The 20503-nt window shown below is 37.3% G+C and overlaps 1 protein-coding gene across 2 annotated transcripts in view; it reads left to right on the top strand.

Moving 5' to 3' along the window:
* The window catches only part of TTC27 (tetratricopeptide repeat domain 27), a 228476-nt gene that overhangs the window by 195431 nt on the left and 12542 nt on the right, over positions 1–20503 (top strand). For both annotated transcript variants that reach the window (XM_027850566.1, XM_027850565.1), the window contains exon 16: positions 2081–2246. In XM_027850566.1, the coding sequence (XP_027706367.1) occupies positions 2081–2246 (166 nt within the window). The remainder of the gene's footprint in view (positions 1–2080; positions 2247–20503) is intronic.

Genomic DNA, 20503 nt, shown 5'->3' with positions numbered 1-20503 from the left:
AGAACAGAAAAACCATAAAAGGCATCTCTACATTGAAAGAACAAAAGCCCCAGTGGCCTACCCCACCTGTTTTCCTCCCAGCAAACTTCTGCCATTAAAGAGAAAAACAGCTTCCTTTCCAACAGACATTTTGGTAGTATCAACTGTGTAGGTGTTAGTTCAGATTTAAATATAATGATTTCCTAGTAATAGCTATAATTTTTGAAGTTTTAAAAAAATTTTATTTTCCTGATAGAATTCATATTACTCTTACCATAAGACATTTAAACAAAATATAAACATGGTTTTCTGAACACATTTGATGTAGTTTCCTCATAACTAGAAGATCTTTAAATCAAATTGAACTAAGTCTGTAGTGAATTCCATTATCTTGCTAAAGCCTGAAATGACCCTACTTTTTTCAGCTGAGAAATAACTTAACCAAATTAAAAATTAGGGGGCCAATTTGAACTGAAATTGAATTTATTTTTTCCTTTTAAAAATAAAGACATATAACAAAAATAGTTATTATATTATATATGTGTATATGTGTGTGTGTGTGTGTGTGTGTGTATGTATAAAAACACAACTCGGGGCAGCTAGGTGGTGCAGTGGATAGAGCATCGGCCCTGAAGTCAGGAGGACCTGAGTTCAAATCCGGCCTCAGACCAAATACTTGGCACTTAATAGCTGTGTGACCCTGGGCAAGTCACTTAACCCCAATTGCCTAAAAATTAAAAAAACAAAAAAACACAACTCATACCTTCCAGTAGCTTCATTGCTGGCTTTTGTATAGTTACAGACAACTAGGTGGTACAGTGGATAGAGCACAGGACCTAGAGTCAGAAAGACTTGAGTTGAAGTCTAGCCATACTCACTAGCTGTGTGACCCTGGCCAAGTCACTTAACCTGTGTTTGCCTCAGTTTCTTCAGTTGTAAAAAGAAGATAATAATAGCATCTACCTCCCAGGATTGTTGTGAGGGTCAGGTGAGATTATAGTTGTAAAGTGCTTATGGCACATAGTAGGCACTTGATAAATACTTGTTTCTTTCCTTCTGTCATAGTACATATGTATGCTGCTTTGTTTCTGCTTTATAAGCTTTACATTATTTTGTATGTCTTAATGAAATTCTTTATATATTTCATAGTCATCCTTTTGAATAAAACAGTGATATTCCATTACAATTATATATAGTAGTTTGTTTCACCAACCCTCACTCTTTGCACAAAGAACTTTTTTTGTCTTTAATCTTTTTTTGTTGTCATTACATTTCTTTTAATATCCTTTTATATCCTATATTAGGATATATAATAAATTATATATCCTATATTAGGATATATAATAAATTATATATCCTAATATAGGATATAATGTCTCTAGTAGGGTCCTTCATAGGTCTCTGCTGAACCCACTGTCCTGTAAGGTACCCTGTCAGCTTTTGAATATACCTAATTGTTTGGAAGTTTTCCTTATATTAAGCCTAACTTTGCTTCTCTTCAATTCCTACTCATTACACCTAAATAGTTCATGGGAATTTTCCTAAAATTTTGTTTAACAATTTTATTAATGACTTCAATAAAACCATAGATATCATCATTATCACATTTGCAGCTGAAAGAAATTTGAGAGAGATAGCCAGGGCACTAGACTGCAGAGTCAGAATTTAAAATGATCTTGACAGACTAGGACTCAAAACTGAATCTAAGGTGATGAAATGTAGTAGGGATAAATGTAAAATCTTGCATTCTCTTTGGGCATTTAAAAAATATTTCAGTCTCCCTCTTTTTCATTTCTTAATTTTTCTTTTCTCTTTGGCTACCCTATCACTATCCCACTTTTTCTTTTGCTCTTCAACTGAAAACCAAAACCAAAACAAAGCAAAGCAAAAACAAACTAAAAAAAAAACTAGTCTTGTAACAAATATTCATAGTCAAGCAAAAAAAAATCTTAGTTTCCTACATGTCTGGTAATGTATATCTTATTCTGAATCTTGAATTTTTTACTCATTTTAACTAACATATATAACGTTGTATATATGTATATAGGTATATATGTTCTTATGTTTGTGTATGTCCCTTTCTTTATTCCACCTTCCACAGAATCAAAGCTTTTCGAACACTGCAGGAAGCTCTTAAATGTAATTATGAACATTGGCAGATTTGGGAAAACTATATTCTCACCAGCACTGATGTCGGTGAATTTTCAGAAGCCATTAAAGCTTATCATCGACTCATGGATTTACGAGATAAATACAAAGATGTTCAGGTAAGAGACAGATTGTCTCATTCAATTCTGCAGTTGAAATTGATCCTTAAATACACAATATAATGTAATATAATAAAATATATAATACCTAACAATGGAATGGAATGGAATATAACATAATTTAATAAGCTATAATATAACTGACAAACTATAATGTAATAATTTAAAATTCTTTCAAATTTGATTTAAAGGAAAATTGTTATATTTCACAAGGGAAAAGTAAAAAATAATTCTTCATAAGGAAATATTCTCCAGATTAGGAAGCTTGGTTCTCTTTTCCCTGGTACTCTAATGCCAGATATTTTAAAGCAATAATAAATCAGGAATTTTATCTCTATTTTGTACAAGCTTCTGAATCAGTGGCTTGAAAATTGATATGCATTTAGTCATGATACAGAACCCACACAGAATGGTATTCCTGGTGCTTTTACATTGGAGATCTCTAACTGGATTGTTGGAAGAGAATCTGTGATTAAACAAAAAGAATGCTGAACTGAAGTCAGGAGACCTGAGCACAAATCCGAGCTCTCTGGAAATTTCTCACCATGTGGCCATAGATAAGTCACTTCTTCATCACTCTAACTCTTAGTTTCTAAATCTGTAAAATCAGGATAATAGTATTTGCATTACCATGGGACAGCTAGGTGGTTCAGTGGATAGAATGCTGGGCTTAGAGTCCAAAAGACTTATCTTCCTGAGTTCAAATCTGGCCTAAGACACTTACTAACCGTGTGACCCGGGGCAAGTCACTCAACCCCATTTGTTTCAATATTATCTATAAAAGAACTGGAGAAAGAAAGGCCAAACTATTCTAGTATCTTTGCCAGGAAAGCCCAAAATGGGGTTACAAAGAGTTGGACAAGACTGAAATGACTGAACAATAGCATTGCTTACCTTCCAGGTTTGTTGTGAGAAAAACCCTAAATAAATGTGAAATGTTTTTGTGAATTATTTTCATAACTGAACTCAGTCATAGAATGATAGAGCTCAGTTACCTGAGAGACAATGATGTCAGATTCTTCATTTTACACTGAGGAAACTGAAATCCAGTGATGAAGTGATTTGGCTAAGGTCACATAGCTAGTAAGTGACAGAGCCAAGACTAGAGACAATTCCTGATTTATATTCCGTTTCTGTAAAAATAATTTTTTTGAATTATACTCCTAGTCATTTGAGTAGTATCTGCAATATCCTTTGAAATTTTCCTTTCTTTTGTGTGCTGGTCTCCATTGATAGAGGATATATCCTGAGAGTTTTTTACACCAGTGAAATAATAAGTCAGGTACAAACAAAGGCGCCATCTGCGGACATCATCTACACTTTGAGTTGGTCACTTTGTAAGGTTATATATATGAGTTGAAAAGCTCTGTTTAACATGGGTACTTAAATAGGCTAAGAAGTAACTAATAATTCAATCACTTGTTTAGAAAAAACATTTCTTTTTGTTAATCAGCATTGTATTGAAGTATTTTTTTTACTCATAACTAATGAATTAGTCAGTTTTGTGTATTTAAAAAAGGATAAACTCAGAAATATAAAAGGCACATGAATTTAAAAAAAAAACAAAAACATCTGCGTTGTTATCTGTGATATTTCTCTTCCTAAATCGCTTATGTGTACTTCCGTCATCGCTAAAATTGAGCTTGTCTCATAACTGTGATTGTGACCTTTTCATAATTTGTCCTTTAAGGCTAGTAGCCGTAGCTGTAATAGATGGAACTGCTTTGGCTATTAGAAGTTTCAAGGCTTTCTTTAAGGTCTGCGGTTCTTCTGGATTGTCCATTCACTGTCAGAGATGGCGCTTAACACTGCCTCCTGTAGTCACCTGTTGCTGAGTCACAATCTCTTAAGGAGAATGCATTATCAGATAGAAATGTGATGCTTGGCCTGCTCTCTCTGCTGAAGTCAGAATCTCTGTGCTCTGCAGAGTCAGCTGAGGGCAGCTTCTCCTGCCTTTTAACCTTCTTTCCTGCCTGGGAGGAACAGAAAATAGGAATCTTCTGGACCTCTCTGTGTGATGTTTCTCTATGCTGCCTTGGAAACTGCTTCCCCATATGGGGACCAGTTAGTTTAACCAGACCAGTCTGATTATGCCAGTTTGTTGGTCTTTACTCATTGACATAAGTTTGGGTTTTCTGCTCCTTCTGCCTCTTAGGTAATTTTCATATACATTAGTGCCCCTTAGATTTTCCTGCAGATTACTAATGATTAGCCAAACTGGCTTTCTGACCCTCTAGGGAATCCTGTACCAGGATCACTTCAATTTCTATCTATCGTGTGCATAACATTTTGGGAGATAATTTGTTTACAAAGAACATAAGAGCCTGGGTCTGGGGCTCCTGTTCTCAACAATAAAATAATCTGTGTAATTATGGTGGCTACAAGTCAAGAGCAGGTATGTTTTTTTCTTTTTTTTTCATTTCTTATTTATTTTTAACATTCATTTAAAAATTTTTTTGAGTTCCAAATTTTCCCTCCTTCCTGTCCCTTCCCCACCCATTGAGAAGACAAGCAATATGATATGTGAAGTCATGCAAAACATATTTCCATATTAGCCGTGTTGCCACCCCCCAAAAAATAAAACAAAACAAAAGCAAGAAATATGAAGTGAAAAAGAGTATACTTCAGTCTGCACTCAGAGGTCATCAGCACCCTCTCTGGAGGTGGACAGCATTTTTCATCACTGGTCCTTTGGAATTGTCTAAGATCATTGTATCTTGGATCATTGTGTTGATCAGTAGCTCACAGTTGATCATCATTACAATGTTAATATTGTGTACAATGTTCTTCAGTGCTGCTCACTTTATTTTGTATTAATTCATATAAGACTTACAAGGTTTTTCTGAAACCATCCTTCTCCTCATTTCTTATAGCATAATAGTATTCCATCACAATCATGTGCCACAACTTGTTTAGCCATTCCCCAACTGATAGGCACGCCCTCAATTTCCAATTTTTTCCCACCACAAAAAAAGATGTTATAAATATTTTTGTGTATATATAGGTCCTTTCCCCCTTTCTTTGATCTCTTTGAGATACAGACCTAGTAGTGATATAGTTGGATTAAAGGGTATGCACAGTTTTATAGCCCTTTGGGCATAGTTCCAAATTGTTCTTCGGAATGGTTGGGTCAGTTCACAGCTCTACCAACATTGCCTTAGTGTACCTGTTTTTCTGCCCCCCCCACCCTCTGCCCCGAATTTATCATTTTCCTTTTCTGTCAAGTTAAATCTTGAAACTTTTTCTTTTCTTTTTTAGGCAATTGGGATTAAGTGACTTAAGTGTTGAGTGTTTGTTCTGAGGTGGAATTTGAACTCAGGTCCTCCTGACTTCAGAGCTGGTGCTCTTTCCACTGCGCCACCTAGCTGCCCCTAAGTTAGCCATTCTGATAGTTATAAGGTGGGATATCAGACTTGTTTTAATTTGCATCCCTAATCTGTAATGATTTAGAGCATTTTTCATGTGACTATTGATAGTTTTGATTTCTTCTTCTGAAAACTGCCTGTTCATATCCTTTGACTGTTTATCAATTGGAGAATGGGCTCAAATTTTATAAGTCTGGCTCAGTTCTCTATGTGTTTCAGACATGAGGCTTTTATCTGAGAAACTTGCTGTAAAAGTCAGGAGGGAAAACATTTCCATGAATGGGGGGAGGGGTGTGCAGCTTGTGCAAAAGGAGACAGAGAGAACAAAAGAGAGGAAGAGGAGGAGGGGAAGAGAGGAGAGAGAAACAAAGTATTTATTAAGAACTCACCATGTCTCAAGCACACATGTGCTAAATCCTGAACACATAATGTAAGCAAACAAGACAGTTCCTACCCTCAAAGCTCACTTCTAATGAGAGAAGAAAATATATGAAGGGGAGCTGGAAAAGAAGGGACCTTTAAGTGGTAAAGGCTGCTGGTAGGGAAGTTAGAATAATTTATAATGATCACATCACCTTTTCCATCATGTAAGATAGATAAACTTTTCCATCTCTCTCTGGTACATTTTTTTCAGTTACTCATTCCCATCCAGCACCTCCTTCTCCCTTGTTCCACTTGAGTTCATTGGCATTGCTCTGACAGATATGAATTTGTTGAATTTAAATGTAGCCTGTGTCTCTCTATAGCAGAACATCTTGGATATCTCACAGTTTGCAACTTTGAACTTTGTTAAACATTGTGAACTATGGGGCAGCTAGGTAGCAAAATGGAAAGAGAGCAGTCCTGTAGTCAGGAATACCTAATTTCAAATCTGGCCTTAGACACTTACTATCTGTGTGAGCTTGGGCAAGTCACTTAATATCTGTTTCCTTAAGTTTTCTCATTTGTAAAATGGGGATAATAATAGCACCTACCCCCCATGACTCTTTTGAGGATCAAATGAAATAATAATTGTAAAGCACTCATCACAGTGCCTGACACACCATAAACCTATGTAAATGTTAGCTATGAATATTATTATTATTATTATTCAGAGAGTCATTGAATATCAGCATTAAGAGTGACATTTTGCCAGAGCTGTTTACCAGTGTCTTGTAGAAATCCTTAAATGGTGTTCGCTGGAAGAGGGATTTCCTATTGATAGTGAAGTTTTTCATATGCTCCTGTTCACAAATGATATTTTGCTGATTATATCAACCCTGTAAAGGTTTCTGAGTGAGATGCTCAAATGAGATCAGAGTAATTATCTATAGGGAAAAAACCCAGTGGGTGAAGAATACATATTGGCCAGAGTATAATATGCAATTAGAGAGGCATTGCGTTAGTGCATGAGTCTTTGACAAGAGCTGGAAAATGAGCCTGGCCTGTTTCCAAAATGAGCTAGGAGGAAATTGGATAGTATGCATTTAGGAAATAATACAATGCATTAAATAAACCCAAGTTGCTCACTGTTGAAAAGCTAAATCGTTTAAACACCAGTATTCTTGTGATTGTATGTGGCTACCAGTCATGGTACATCATGATCTCAGAAGTTTCAAAATACCAGGTGACCAATAGAATAATGGAGAGATGCATGGTGTCCATATTACCATAGTATTGCTATTACCCTCACTTGTGTTCAGGAAGAAGTATAAAAGATACCATCAAAGGTCATGTATAATGAGAAAAAGGCTACTTAAATTGTGTGAGGAAGGCATAACTGATGGAAATCCACAACCCTATATTTGGTGTCCAAAAGATATTAAAAGGCCCAAAGTCAAGCCTCCACTGTAGTGCATTGAGTAAATCCCTTATGAGAAACTTCTGGAAGGATATTGATAAGAATCTTATTGATACACTGAAGGGGGAAGAACCCCAATCATTGTAGTCATTGATCTACCCAATTAATGATATTATGTTTTATTGCTGTTCAAACATCTCTTTGAAAAACTTGGCAAAGAACTGGGTTCATATAGAGCAATTTAATTTTCCATTCAAGAATTCTGTTCCATCAGCATATATTAAACATCTGCTACGTGCAAAGTTTTGTGACTATAAAGACAAAAACAAAACTCTTTTCTTAGAGCTTTCATAGAGCTTATATTGTAGGGGGTGGAGAAGGGAAGATACAATGCAAACAATGCAAACAAGTAAGTGAATACAAAGTATTTACAAAATAATACACTGTAACTTCCATCTACCCCAACATTCTATCATTTGCTATAACCCATTTCCCCATCTCTCCTTACCTGGAACCACATCTTCTGGAACAGACTTTCTGAGACATGGGGAGAGTTAATTTGTTCACTTTTGGAATTTTGGACCTTTATCCTAGAAATGAGATGTTCTGATTGGTGAGTGAGTACAAATTGACTAAGCTCACTATCTCTGTAAAGCCTCAGACCATGCCTTGCATTCATCCATCTACACCCCTTCACATTGCATTGCCCTCTCTCCCACTCCCTACCCTAGCTTCCAGGTCTTGCAGTGGAACAGTAATCAAATTATTATGCTCATTGCAACTAAAAAAGAGCATAGTAATCTATGTGGCTCCATTCAGAAACTCTTAGATTCCCTAGAGCAAAATTCCCTTCACTGGTGCTTTGTATATAATGTCCTCTTATTAGAATGTAAGCCTCTTGAAGGTGGGGACTGATTACTTTGGTATTTGAGTCCCCAGTGCCTTGCACACTGCATGATGCATGGTAAGTTCTTAATAAACACTTTTTCATTAATTTTAGGAGGGAGAGTGCTAATAACTGGGGACACACACACACCCACCCACCCACACACACCCACCCACCCCAATAGGGAGATCAAGAAAGTCCTCATTTAGTGTTTTCAAAATCAAATTGCCTCCAGAGTGACTTGCGTAGGGTTATACTGGTGGTGTCTGAGGCTGGATTTGTACTTAGGTCTTCCTGACTCCAGGCCCACAGCCCAATCCACGGTACTACCTCTGTTTCTCTTATCTGCATCTATTTCTCTTCAGAATGACTTGATACTCCAGTTACACATTCCTTGAGACAAAAGACTACATTCTATAATTTAGGAGCTAGCATCTCCCCAATACTGCCAGCCAGCTTGAAATCCTTAGTATTTTAATCTACTAATTGGAATTAATTTGTTGATCCCTCAGGCTAGGACACTCTAAACACTAAATCTATTTGCTAACTTACAATTGGGAGATTTATATGCCAAGAGAGAAATAAAATCAGCATAAATATGTGATAGATAATGACTAGAATGTTACAGATAAGAACCAAATCCTTTTGAATGGATGCATGATACCAGTTATTACATCTTTTGTGGACTCTTCCTAAAGGTCTCATTTCTAAGCCTTCCCAAAACTGAAATAAGCTCTAATCAGGATAGAAACGTTCTTTGAGAGCTGTAGAAAATTGAACTGCATTCAAAGGCTATAAGATGTGTGAGAAGAGTTGGATGGCAGCAGAATCGCTTCACTCTCTCGGGAGCTGCCTTGGCAGGAACAGCCCGTGATTGTCAGTCTCCTAGAGACAACTAAAGACCTAATTTCAATTGTGGCTTAGTCGTGTTGAATGCTGTCTGAACTTCAATGGCCCTGTAAGAACCGGTCCTTAGAAATGTTTTGGGAGCCTCAGACCCAGACTCTTCTTTTGCACAATTGCTCACTCTGTGCACATACCTTCAGAAAGGCAAGGAGAGAATAAATGAAATCAGATTGAAGGGAAGAACAAGTATTTCTTTCCACATTGGGTTTGAGTTACAGGCAAGAAGCAGTGCTGCCGAACAAAGGTAAAGAGCACCTTGTCATAGAGGAGCTCATTATGCTCTGGCATGCCTGTCCTGAGTGCCCATGAGAGAGACGAAAGCATTTAAAAAAAAAATTTTTTTTTACATTTAATAGTATTTTTTCCCAATTACATGTAAAGATAGTTTTCAACATTTATTTTTGTAAGATTTTGAGTTCCAACTTTTTCTCCCTCCTTCTCTTCCCTCCCCCTCCCCAAGACAGCGAGCTCAAATAGTTTATACATGTACAATGATGTTAAACATATTTCTACATTAGAAACTAAGACATTTTTTTAGCTGGGATAGGCTGCGTTGTTTTTGGTTTTTTCATATGATTTCTCCCTGATGTCAGACAGATGTCTGATTTTGGTAAATTTCATTATAGCTCTATCTTGGGAGACACTTAGAATGCAAGTCACAAGCAACACAATCGAATTTAGGTTCCTGCTCTCATAGCATTTATAGTAAGGGTGATTGTGAGTTTCAAATGACCTAGTGTATGTAAAGTGTATTTGCAGACTTTACATGACCTCCTAGATGTTGGTTTTTATTATCAATTTTATTATTTTTTTATTCTTGTGCCTCATCTGACATAGAATTGCTTATGTTTTAGTCAGAAGTTAGTAGAAATTTAGTTAATAGCTAAAGAAGCCAGGCCGTATTTTAAATCCTTGGTCAGTTACATTTCCTTCATCCTTCCACTCCCACTCCACTTAATAACATAGGACCAGCTTCATTTTTAAAATTGGAATTTTCATTTCATTTGTGAGGAATACTTCCAAAGTATTCTGAAAATAAATTAGTCTGTAATAGTCTATATAGTCTGTTAGTCTAATATTAGTCTGTAATAAATAAATAGCATTCAGAGGAAGAAAAATATACATTTTGTCTTTGATAAAGAAATATAGTTTTCTTTCAGGGCTGATATTTTTGGAAACTGTCACTCTAGATGGGAGATTGATAGATGATTGAGAAGCAGTATGGTGTTGCAGATAAAGGGCCAGTCTTGGAGTGAGGAAAATGTGGGTTCAAGCCTTGCCCTAGATACACATTAACTGTGAGGTTTTGGGCAAATTAATTAACTGACTCTCCTGGATTAAATTAGGATGTTTTTCAACTTAGAGGCTGCTTTCAGGCATTTGACTGTAGAGACAGCTGATTAGACATTCTCATATTAGCCTACCATAAAGAGCTATCTTGGCAGAAGTTCTGTCAGTAGCTATATTGCTTATTGGTGGTGGTTTGTCTCAGGCTCCTATAATAATAATAGCACCTATTTTATAGGATTTAGGTGATGATGAAATGAAATAATGTATATTTTTCAAACCTTAAAATGCAATGAAAGTGTTAGCTACATAATCATTTTGATAATTATCTAATTATAATTATATTTTGTTAAATTATTTAAGTAATTTTAAGGCTTATTAAATGATTTGAATAATTAATTATTAAATTATTATGAAATCATACTTTTAAATAGCTTCTCAGAGTTATGTTCTTTATTAACCAAGAAGTTATCTCCAAGTATGCCAATAGATTCCTTTCTTGTATTCATTCTTGTTCCTTAGACATAAAACACTTTTCATGTTGGAATATAGAATTATCTGGAAGATTTTCATTTTCATAAAATTTTTAAAATATTGAAATATCTAGTATACATTAGGCCAAGTGCATCAACACTCTCTTTTCCAGTCTTTGTGACATTCTTACCGTGGTCAGTGCTGTTACTCATTTCTTTGTAACTCTTCTTCAAAATTGACCTCACAATTTCACTGTTTGCACCCATATTTTATGTTGATATAGAAAAAGTATAATTGACTGTGCTACATGCTAAACGCTCTAGGATGTCAGCACCTGAGGAAGGGTCCTAATCACTGAGGTTTTCTACCTTCATGAAGACTATTACCTAGTAGATCACTGCTGTCAGGACCATGGGTAAATTGCCTAGCAGGAATTAGTCAGCCCCTCGGAGGGGCTGAGCAGTGACCATTCATCCAGTTTGTTCCAACAATCTCTCCTGTAATAATCCCTCACATGTAGTTATTTGGCTGTTGTTCGAAGACATCTACTGTGTGGTGACATTGAGCGAAGGACAGGTTGCCCTTTACCTCCGGTGGTTGCTCTCTGCACTTCTGGATAGCGCCAGGGGTTGGGAAATCCTAAATGTACTTCTTTGTTACTTCAGTGTAGTGATCTTAGTTGGCCCTTTGGGGCCAAACAGATAAAGTATTTTTCCTCTTCTCCAGGACAGCTCATTGAATGTTCCCTCTGTCCTCTCTTCTCTGGGTTAAACAACCCCAGGAACTTCCAGGCAGCATTTATTGCCCATAGCATAAAGTCTAGATTCTACAGACTGCTTTTCTAGTCTACTATAAAATGGCCACGATGTCTTAAACTTTTTTTCCCAATTGCTTTGCAGTCTCTGCCTTCCACTCCTGCCAGGCCAATCTTCTCATTAGGATGGTGTGGTACAAAAAGTGCTAGACAAGAGTCAGGAGAGACCTGGGTTCAAATCCCACCTCTTATATTTACTAGCTCTGTGATCATGGGCTAATCATATAAACCCTCTAAGTCTCAGTGTTCTATAAAATGGGGATATGAGTGGTAGCATGGCCAGGGCCAACCTTGGAGTCAGGAATGTCTAGATTCAAGTTTTACTTCTTACATTTTAGCTATGAGACCATGAACAAGTAACTCAAATCTCTCAGAGATTCTTTCGGAATACAAATTACAGACCAATGGTTGATCTGCACTAGTGGACTAAGTTTACACATAAGGATTTAGCAGTATTGTTGAGATCACAGATTCCAACCAAACAAAAAGGGGGAAAAGTAATTTTTAGCACCTACCTCACAGGGTAACTATGTAGTTGTGAAGATTAAATGAGATAATACCTGTAAAATGTGTTGTAAGCTTTAAAGTAGTATAACAATGTCAGCTCTTATTATCATGTCATGGATGTGTGTTTGGGGATGTTAAAGGATGTCTATGCTTAAACCCCTCCTCCTACCTGTTAATCCTTCTCTTCCTCTCATTCTTCAGGGCCGAACTCAAATCTCACTTCCTCCATGATCACCTTAGTCTCAACTTCCCCAATTGTAGGGATTACTGGTGTGTATGGCCATGTTCAGCATTACTATCCCTCTTAAGACCTCGGTTTCCTGATCTTTAAAATGAAGAGGTGTAGTTCATTGGAAAGAGTAGTGCTCTAGGAATTCTAGAGGAATGGTTTTCCCTTTTGCCTTTACATCCCGAGACTTAACACAGTGCCCAGCTCATAGTAGGCACTTAGTAAGATTTGTTGAGTTAACCTTGTCTAAGTTAAAAAGCTATCAAAAAGTTAAAATAATGGGAAGGGCAAGAATGAGCTAGAATCCCATTGGGTTAAAACTATGTACTTAAGCCTTGTACAACTTTGTTTTCTTTTACTTCTTCCCAACCTTTGCATATATGAACTCTTTTTGATCCCAACTTATCTTCAGTGATTAGACCTGAAGGTGGTGTAGAGAAAAAAGGATATTCTTCCTGGACCTGAGGAAGTGGAGAAATTCTAGAGCAATTCCTCTCCCCTCTCCCCCCCCCCCCCCCCCCCCCCCCCCCCTTTTCCTTCATGAGGGGTTGAACCTGGGTTGGAGACCAAGTCAAATCAACAAGAGCGTTTACTATGTGCTTATTATGTTCTTGGCACTGTGCTAATCACTGGAGATACAGAGAAAAGGAAAAGACATTCTTTGCTGTCAAGGAGCAGGAGACAATCTGAACATAACTATATAGAAACAAGGTATATGCAGTTGATAAACTGGAGATAATCAATAAAGGGACGGTACTAGAATTAAGAAGGATCAGAAAAGGATAGGATAGAAGATAGTATTTGAGCTGACACTTGAAGGGAAACTTGGGCAGCCAAGAAAGGGAAATGAGGGGGAAGAGAACTCTAGGCGTGGGGGACAGCCAATGAAAAAACATGGAGCCAGCAGATGGAGTGTTCAGTGCAAGAAACAGTAAGAATTCTGATATTGCTGGATCAGAGAATAAGCTGGGGGTTGTCGGTGAGAAATAAAATGTAAGAAGACTGGAAAGGTTGAAGGAGGCCAAGTTATGAAGGGTTTTTAAAAGACAGAGGATTTTATATTGGCTCTTGGAGTCAATAGGAAGCCACTGGAGTTTACATGGTCAGATCTGTGCTTTAGAAAGGTCATTTTGACAACTGAGTGGATAATGGACTGGAGTAGGGGAGAAACTTGAGGCAGGAAGGTCAACCAGCAGGTTATCGCAGTAGTCCAAATGTGAGGTGATGAGGTCCTGTGCAGGAGTGCAGACTAGATGACTTTAACTCTGAAGACTGTGGGGTTCAGGTTACTCCCCAGTTAAAGACTGTTCCACACAGAAGGGTCTGGGAAACCTTTCCTTGTTGCATTGGAATGGTTTCTTATCTAGCAACAGATACCCTAGACATATACTGCATGAATGCAGTGTACTCTAGCTTGTGTATTACTCTCTGTAGTCATTCCCCCAGATAATAAATAGCAGGGACTCTATAACTGTCAAATGCAGACCAGCAATGCAATAGCATAGCTAATACAAGTCAATAAGATGTTTATCTGACATCCCTTGTGAAAAGTAACCTCTGTTAAGTAATCATTTTATGTCAGAATAATTTCTTCCACACCATAAAAGATAGTAGTACAATGCTGATGTAATGGAATGTTGTTATTGAAACATTGGGTGCCCACCAATTCTGAGCCATAGGTCATTTCACAGGCTAAAGAATATGTTTAAATAGTTCATCGCAAAGCTGGAGTGACATTTCCAGTTTTATGGTATCCCAGAAGCTCATAATGAGAAGACAGTGAGTCCAACCTAGACCTGACCAAGAGTGACACGTGATCCTTTAGTCTCTACTTGAAGACCTCCAGTAATGGGCAACCTGCTATAGCCTGGGGGAGCTCATTCCATTTGTTCTGGACAGCTCTACATGTTAACAAGTTTTTCCTCACACTGAGCCAAAGCTTGCCTCATTGCAGTGCACTGTCTGCATCTAGATCTGTCTTCTAGAGTCAAGCCAAGCAAACTCTGATCCATCCTCTGCATAACAGCCCTTTAGAATCCTTGAAGAGAGCTGTCATGGCCTCTTTCAGGTCTTTTCTTGTACATCTTCACATCTCTGGATTCTTTTATTTTGTGGCCCACAATCCTCTCATGATTCACATGCTAGCCTATTAGTGTCCTTCCCAAAATGTGATGCCCCAAACTGAACACAGTACTTGATATGTAGTCTGATTAGGGCAAAGAACAGCAAGATTATTATTGGTAAGCATTTATTAAATGCTTATTATATGTTGGATACAGTAGTATCCAAGGCAGTAGAGATATAAATAGAAAGAAACAATCTCTACTTTTAGTTTACATTCTAATGGAGAAAACAAGTAAATGTATAAGCATATACAAAAAAATAGAACCAACAAATAAATACAGGGAAGTTTGGGAGGGAGGATACTAGGAATGGTGGGGAGGATGGCTTCATGTAGAAGGTGGTACTTTAGCTGAGGATCAGATGAAGGTGAAGCTCCATCCAGGCATGAGAGACAATTAGATGAAAGACATTGAGATAGGAGATGTACAGTCATTCCCTTGGAAATTATGTCTCTATTCATACAGTCTGATATGCCGTTAGCTTTTGGGGTTGTTGTGTCATATGACTGACTTCCAATGAGTTTTTAGACTCCTAAACGCTCCAGCCTTTTTTTCCACTCAAATTGTTGTCTAGATACACCTCCCCCATGCTCTATTTTCATTCTAAGTGCTAGACTTTACATTCATCCCTATTGAATTAAATCATATTAGTTCTGTCCCATCATTCTAGCCCATTGAGATGTTTTTCGTTCTCTTTGTTTTGTATCTTCTGTAAATTTGATAAGCATGTTTAATAGATAGATGTGTATGTATGTATATTATCTATCAAAAGATATGTATGTATCTGTACAAAAGATACATGTATTTATCAAAAGTGATATCAGTAGGAAAGGACTTTATTTCCCAGAATACTGTAAACAGAAAGTATTTGCTTAAGGATGACCAAGCAGAGGATGTGGCGGGGGACCTCCAGGAGGAAGGTTTGTAGAAGAATGAAAAACATGGTCAGTGGCTGTCTCTGCTCATAGCACTGGGGCTTCCTAAGCCAGGGCCAGGTCTCAAGTGATAGCAGTGGCACAGTGAGAGAAGAGGGCCTGGACCATGCCAGATTTCAGAACCAAGACAGTGGGGCAAGACTAAAGGAGGATCTCTAAGCAAGGGGGGTCAAGACCAAAAGAGGACAGTCTTCACCAAAGAAATGCTGGCTCTATGCACGTTCTTGGGACTTCTCTTTTGAGCTTGTAGGTTTGTTTCTTGCTAGTTGACTTGGGACCAAGTCCCACTCACATTTTTTCTTCTTTTGAAAAATAAAAGTGTTCTTATTTAATGCACTCAGTGATTTACTTTGTATCAAGGGAGTTAAGTAAAATATCCTCAGAGGCAGCCAAATTCATGTTGTCAGGTTTGGGGGCAGATGCCACATTGTATTATTATTATTATTGTTATTATTATTATTATTAATGTCTGTGTGATTGAAACTGGTCCTTTCTTCATTTGATGTAGGTTACATATACCTTCATACAATTCACTGATAAAAATGAATATCGTAAGGCCTATGATACATAACTGGAGTGCTACAGAACTCCTAATGTAACATCTGTTAAATAACCACTCTTTGGATTCAGTTATTTTAACTTGTTCCAGATCCTCCTATCTACCTAACATCTCACCAGATTAGTCGTGAGGGTATCATGAGAAGCTTTGACAGATGCAGCAAGTTGTCAATGAAATGACTCTGATTGCTCTAGTAACCCCAATAAAATAGAAAATGAGCTGAGTTTGGCACTTATTCTCATGAACATATACTAGCTCTTAACAATTCTTTCTCTTTCTAGATAATCACAGTGCCTCCTGATAATGATATGATCTAGATTTTTGTGAACAATCAAAGTCAAGTTCATCTGTCAAAAGTGTGAAGATGCTACCCACTTCCATTTTGAGGGGAAAATCAAACATTTGCTACTTATCCTCAGCCCTCTGGTACTTCTTCCACTCTCCATAGTTTTTCAGAGATCATTGACAGCAGCTCAGCAATCACACCAGACAATTCTTTCAAGATCCTGAGATATAGTTATTTTAGGTTTTGTCACATGAATTTATTGAGGACATCTCAGTTCGTTCTTACCATGTACTTTTGGTCTTAGATTTTAACTTCTTGTGATTCATTTTTGTACCGTACTTCCCAGTCTTGAGGTAGAATTCATAAACAAAATAAGTATCAAACAATTCTACCTTTTCCCTATTAACCATCATCAATGTACAATCCAATTTAAGCCAGTCTTATTTATCCCTTATTTATTCTTTCTCTTGCTACCAATATATTTTTTCCTCATTAAATTTATTTTTTTTTAATTTTAGACTCAAACCCCAGAACTCAAATATAGAATAGAGAAAAGAAAAAGAAACATATCATAAACTTAGATATTGAAACAAATACAAAGTAAGAAATAGAAAAAAAAAACATGTGCACAGCAGAACATAAGAGAGGATTCAAAATATATAGCAATATATTTTCAAGAAAGCCTGTATGATAAATACTACACATTGTGTTGAGAGCTGTCCATCTTTTCTTTGCTTCCTTGTAAGTTTTCTTTTGTTCTCTGCTGTGCACTTTTCACTTTGTTCTTTTTTTCCCTCTTCCTCTCTCTCCCCCACCTCCCCGAAGGCCACAGTTAAGTGTGGATATACACACACACACACACACACACACACACACACACACACACACCATATACATATATATACATACATACAAATATATACATATGTACATATATAGACATATACTTCCCGTAACAAATTCTACACCTGAGCTACACCAATATATTTAAAAAAATGTTTTTGCCATCAACTTTAGTTCATTCTGACCTCAAGCTCCCCTCTAGCGTTGTTTTTATAGGACCATGCCTTTCTATCACTTGTGTTCATCCTCAGTCACATGCCCTGGTTTCCATCTTTTATGTATGTCTTTTTAAAGTCTTAAATTTGGCAGTGAGTTCCCTGTGTATCCACTTTGACCTCTTGATGTGCCTTCCCCTTTTTCTCCTCATTGGAGTCATTAGTCCTCACGTTGTTAGAATGGCAGTTTTGAGCAGTTGCCATTTCCCGGGGGCCAAGTTTCCTTATTGAATTTTAAGAAGTGGGTCCTACCTATCTATTTCTCCCAAACTTTTCAAATAAGCATTGTGATATAATGAAAAGAGCATTGGATTTGAAGTCAGGAGAGACCTGCATGACCATGGACAAGTCACTTAGCCTTTCAGAATTCTGTTTCCTCATCTGTAAATAGAGATAATAATGCTTCTTAGAGGCAACAAGGCGTAGAGGATAGAAGGCTCACCTGGGAATTAGGACAACCTTGGCTTGGGTCTTGCCTGTCACACATGTTGATTCTGTAGCCCTGGACAAATCACTAACTACTTAAGTACCCCAGGCAGTTCTCTAACATTGTAAGTTAGAAAAAACAATTGGGAGAAGGGATTTTCTCAGCATAAGTAATCACAGGTTAAATAATACATACCTCATGGGAGAGTGCTGTGAGGGTCAAATGAGGATCAAAGATATGGAGCTGAAGGGACCTTAGAGGCTATCTAGGCCAACTCCTTCATATCACAGAGAAAGAAACTGCTCTGAGAGGGTAAGTGATTTGCCCAGCATCATACAGATAGTAAATGTCAAAGGAGGCAGGGGTGGAGATTCAGGCTTGGCTCTTCCTGAGTCCTCGTCTAGGACTCTGTCCATTGCTCCATACGTCTGCTTACTGCAAAGTACTTCGCAAACTTTAAAGTACTATATAAATGTCAGCATATACTATTGTTATTTTTGAAATCTACTCCCTGAAAATCTAGAGTGTATATCAGACTATGCCTGTCTTTGTTTTCCTTACCTATCATAAGCTCTGAGAATGACTACTTCCTCCCAGGGTTTTCAACTTTTGTGAAGAAAATGATTGCTTTGGGGATCTTAGATAAGAAGGTGAAATTAAATTATTTGTTTGTGTTACCAAAATCAGGGAATTAAACATGACATAATTGCTTTTGTATGCATTTAAACATCTGAGTTTCTTTTTCCTTGTCTGTAAAATGATGGAGTTAAGCTAAATAACCTCTATGATGCCTTTTAGCATCAAATGTGTGATTCTACTTTCGTGTTAGTGTCAAAGTTTAGAAGGGCAGTGAGGTAAGACAGAGTAAAGATTGAGAACAAGCATGCTAATCTACTAGGATGGGCAAAGCCAGCAGCAGAGCTTTGACCATATGGAATATGAGGGTGACTAAATACCTGGGTAAAGTGTCAGGAGTTTTATGGCAAGTGGTAAATGAAGACCTGTGAAAGAGCAATAACACCAAATGGATATTTCCACTGGACTTCATCTTTACTACCTAGAAGAATCTCATGTCATCTTCAGACTTGGATATTTCACTTTTCATTCCTTCTCATTTCTAAATGTTGATTGACAGATCCCAGCACAATCTCCAAGAAAACTTGCTTTTATTCCTATTCTTTGTTCCCTATTTCTAAGCCAATTCCTTCCTTATTTTTGATAAAAGAGTACTTCCAATTCCAAGAAAGCTACATTTATTGGATAGCCTTTGATGTGAAACCCTGTGAGATACTTTGGGAAAATTTAAATGTATTACATCCATTGATTCATCACAATTAATCAGTCTTCTACCCCTCTGCAAATTAGACATGATTTCTTCCTGCAGAAACCATGTTGCCTTTCTCCTAATAGATGATTTTCATTTAAAGGCTAAAACGAGGTCCTTGACAGATTCTTGCTGAATCACACTAAATTGAGAAATAGGAAATATAGGAAATAATAGTAAAAATATAGGTAAGATATGACATTATTCCATTTCCAGCTCCTCTAGCTCCAAATCTAGTCATATTTCCCCTGCACTACCCTGCTGCCTTGATTAGGAGCATGTGGTTTGCCCAACATCTAAAGAGGTTTTTTTCCTAACAAAGTTATTTTAGTGATCCCAGTGACTGGCTATCAAATCACAGCGCTTTAATAGCGTGCCGTTGCCAGTTGTGTGGCCTTCACTTCACCTTCACTTAACCTCAGATATAAAGGGGAAGTTAGACTATATGATCTCTGGGGACCTTTCCAGCTTTAAATCCCATGATCCATAACATTTGCTGTGCATTTCAGAGAGACTGGGTATCTGTACAGTTTTGTCTCTAAATATTATAGAGTAGAAATTTGATTTAATAATAACTCATATTTCTATAGCATTTTAAGGCTTTAAAAGGGTTTTTTTAATTCAACTCAGTACTGTAATTATTAAATGCCTACTATGTGCCAGGCACTGTACTAGGCCCTAGGGATACAGTGATCAAAAAAAAAAATAGCCCCTGCCCTCAAGGAGCTTACATTTTATTTGAAAAAATACATAGCAACTGACACTTCAATAACATTTTAAAGCTTGCCACATACTTTATGTACATCGTCTTATTCATTTTGGCACCCCATGAGATAGTTACTACAGGTGTCGTGCTGTTTTACAGATGATGTATCTGAGGCTCAGCTGGTTAATTGACTTGTCTGTGGCCATATATCCTATGGCTACTCTCTGACACTTCTAATGCCACTTCTACCCTTCCATGGGACTGCAAAAACATGGTTTCTCCACCCTCACTGCACTCTACCCCCTCACCCCAAGACTCAACACAGAGGAAATCTAAACTGAATCAAGGTATACGTGTGTATTCCTTTGCTCCTTGTAGCCCCATATGATGCTAAAACTTGGGGACATATCCTTGGCATCCCACCCACATGAAGAACCAATCATTGGCCTCTTGTCCATATATATATACTCTATAGAAGGCGTTGCATGTAATAGTCTGTTGAATATAGAATGCTTGATTACTGACCTCAATTCATATGTATTCTAGAAAGGAACTTTTAAAAATAAACTTGTTAGAGCCTGGTTATACACA

The sequence above is a fragment of the Vombatus ursinus genome, unplaced genomic scaffold (assembly GCF_900497805.2).
Source record: "Vombatus ursinus unplaced genomic scaffold, bare-nosed wombat genome assembly UNPS02009062.1, whole genome shotgun sequence".
Lineage (NCBI taxonomy): Eukaryota > Metazoa > Chordata > Mammalia > Diprotodontia > Vombatidae > Vombatus > Vombatus ursinus.
The sequence above is the reverse complement of the archived record's forward strand: the minus strand, read 5'-3'. Positions and strand labels throughout refer to the sequence as shown.